This window comes from Pteropus medius, unplaced genomic scaffold, assembly GCF_902729225.1.
Source record: "Pteropus medius unplaced genomic scaffold, Ma_sr-lr_union100, whole genome shotgun sequence".
Taxonomy (NCBI): Eukaryota; Metazoa; Chordata; class Mammalia; order Chiroptera; family Pteropodidae; genus Pteropus; species Pteropus medius.
The window spans coordinates 1255468-1257630 of record NW_024347793.1 but is presented as its reverse complement, the minus strand read 5'-3'; the positions used below and the strand labels follow the sequence as shown (position 1 = coordinate 1257630).

The following is a 2163-nucleotide window of genomic DNA, read 5'->3' as shown; positions in this document are numbered from 1 at the left end:
GCTGGGAGGCACGGGGAGATGATGCTCGTAGAGCGTGGCTGTGCCTGCTGGACCAGGGGCCACCAGTCCCCAGAAAGCCCAGGATCCGGGGATGCTCCGAGACTTCTGGAGGTGTTTTTTCAGAGGCTGCCCAGGCCCCAGGTCAGAGCCCTGGGAATGCTGTCTCGGCCACAGGCCCAGGCAGCTGGGGCTCCTGGAGGCAAGATGTAACAGAGCGATGTCACAGAGGCCGGGGGCATCTAGAACCCTGGGGGCTCCTGGCCTCTGCGTCATCTGCCAGGAGGGCCACCTGGGCAGGTCAGTTCCTCCTGAGATCAGCCTTCAAAAACAATGCAAACGTGGCTGCCACCAGGAGCAGTTCCCACCTAGGGCCACCCAGGTCCCAGCTGCTCTGCTCACCTGCCTCTGAGCCCCCCCATCCAAGCCACCTGCATTCCATCCCGGCCACGGGCTCCGGGGAGGCCCTGGAGATGCCCGAAGGCCTCCGGTCTGCCGTCCCCAGCGGGACATAGTTCCACAGCGCAGCCAGCTGAGGGGGCATGGCCGCCATGGGGGGGCAGCTGCCGGCCGTGGCCCCGGGGGCGGTCAAGGCCACGCTGATCCTGCTGGTGCTGCTGGCGCCCTCGCAGGCGGTGGTGCGGGCCGTGCTGGACAGCAACTCGAGCACCGTGGACTACGCGGCCCTGCCCGCCATGTTCGGGGCGCCCCTGGCCCCTGAGGGCGTGCGTGGCTACCTGATGGAGGCCAAGCCCGCCAACGCGTGCCACCCCATCGAGGGCCCGCGGCCGGTGGGCAACGGCTCCCTGGGCGCCATCGTGCTGATCCGGCGCCACGACTGTACGTTCGACCTGAAGGTGCTGCACGCACAGCGGGCCGGCTTCGGGGCCGCCATCGTGCACAACGTGCGCTCCGACGAGCTGGTGCACATGGCGCACGTGCACGAGGACCTGCGGCGCCAGATCGCCATCCCCTCGGTGTTCGTGGGCGAGGCCGCCTCGCAGGACCTGCGAGTCATCATGCGCTGCGACAAGTCGGCCCACGTTCTCCTGCTGCCTGACTACCCGCCCTGCCCCGACCTGGACTGCCATCCGGTGCTGGCGGTCTCCTGGGTGCTGGGCCGCGCCCTGGCCCTGCTCACATCCACTTTCTTCATCCTGCGACGCCTGTGCAGCTGGCTGTGGGCCAGATGGACCCGCAGGCCGGCCGTGGTCAAGACGCCAGCCTGCCAGAAGGCGCAGGTCCGCACCTTCACGCGGCTCAACGACCTGTGTGCCATCTGCCTGGACGAATACGAGGAGGGTGACCAGCTCAAGGTCCTGCCCTGCTCCCACACCTACCACTGCAAGTGCATCGACCCCTGGTTCTCCCAGGCCGCGCAGCGCTCCTGCCCCATGTGCAAGCAGTCGGTGGCCGGCTCAGAGGACAGCGCCGAGTCCACGGTCGAGAGCTTCGGCGGGGAGGACCCGATGCCGCCGGGACGCCAGCTCGCCGTCTGGGCCATCCAGGCCCGGCTGCGCTCCCGGAGGCTGGAGCTGCTGGCCCGCGCCGGCCCGCACCGCCCCTGCAGCGCCACCTCCGCGGGGCTGGCCGAGGCGGCGTCCCCGGAGAGGCCCCCAGATCCTTGAGGCCCGCAGCCCCGGCGGGAGAGAGAGGTCGGGTCGGGGAGGTGGAGACAGATGTTTCTGGTCTGGAGACAATAAAATGGGTTTGAAAGCGGCTTCGCGCCCTGGCTGCTGTGGGCCGCCCGGCCTCTGGCCTCCCACCCACCCATGCGACTAAGCCCAGACGAGCCCAGGGCTGGCTCCCAGTGTCTCCACGTGAGTGAGAAGGCGACGGGCAGGGGCGGGCATTTGAGGTCGCTGGGTCATCGGCCAGTGGTGGCTCCAGGACAGGCCTCATGCCTCTGTTCTGACCCTGGCCGCTGACCCCTTATATGTTCATTCGTTATTCATTTAAACTTGTTTTAAAAATAAACTTTTAACTTTGGAATCATTTTAAATTTACAGAAAAGTAGCAGAGATGCTAGAGTTCTCTCGGCCCCTCCCCCAGCTCCCCACTGCCGGCCGCAGGTCGGGTAAGCACAGCACGCTTGTCAAAACCAGGAGAGCCTCACGGGTCCTTTGTGACAAACTCAACTCCAGATTTTATTTGCGTTCTTCCCAT

At 66.3% G+C, this 2163-nt stretch overlaps 1 protein-coding gene across 1 annotated transcript; it reads left to right on the top strand.

Moving 5' to 3' along the window:
• Positions 1 to 217: 217 nt before the first annotated feature.
• On the top strand, positions 218 to 2163 carry ZNRF4 (zinc and ring finger 4). Its single transcript, XM_039878551.1, is given in 3 exon segments — positions 218 to 297; positions 387 to 537; positions 540 to 2163. Coding segments are annotated over 3 exon segments (1317 nt in total). The 3' UTR covers positions 1626 to 2163.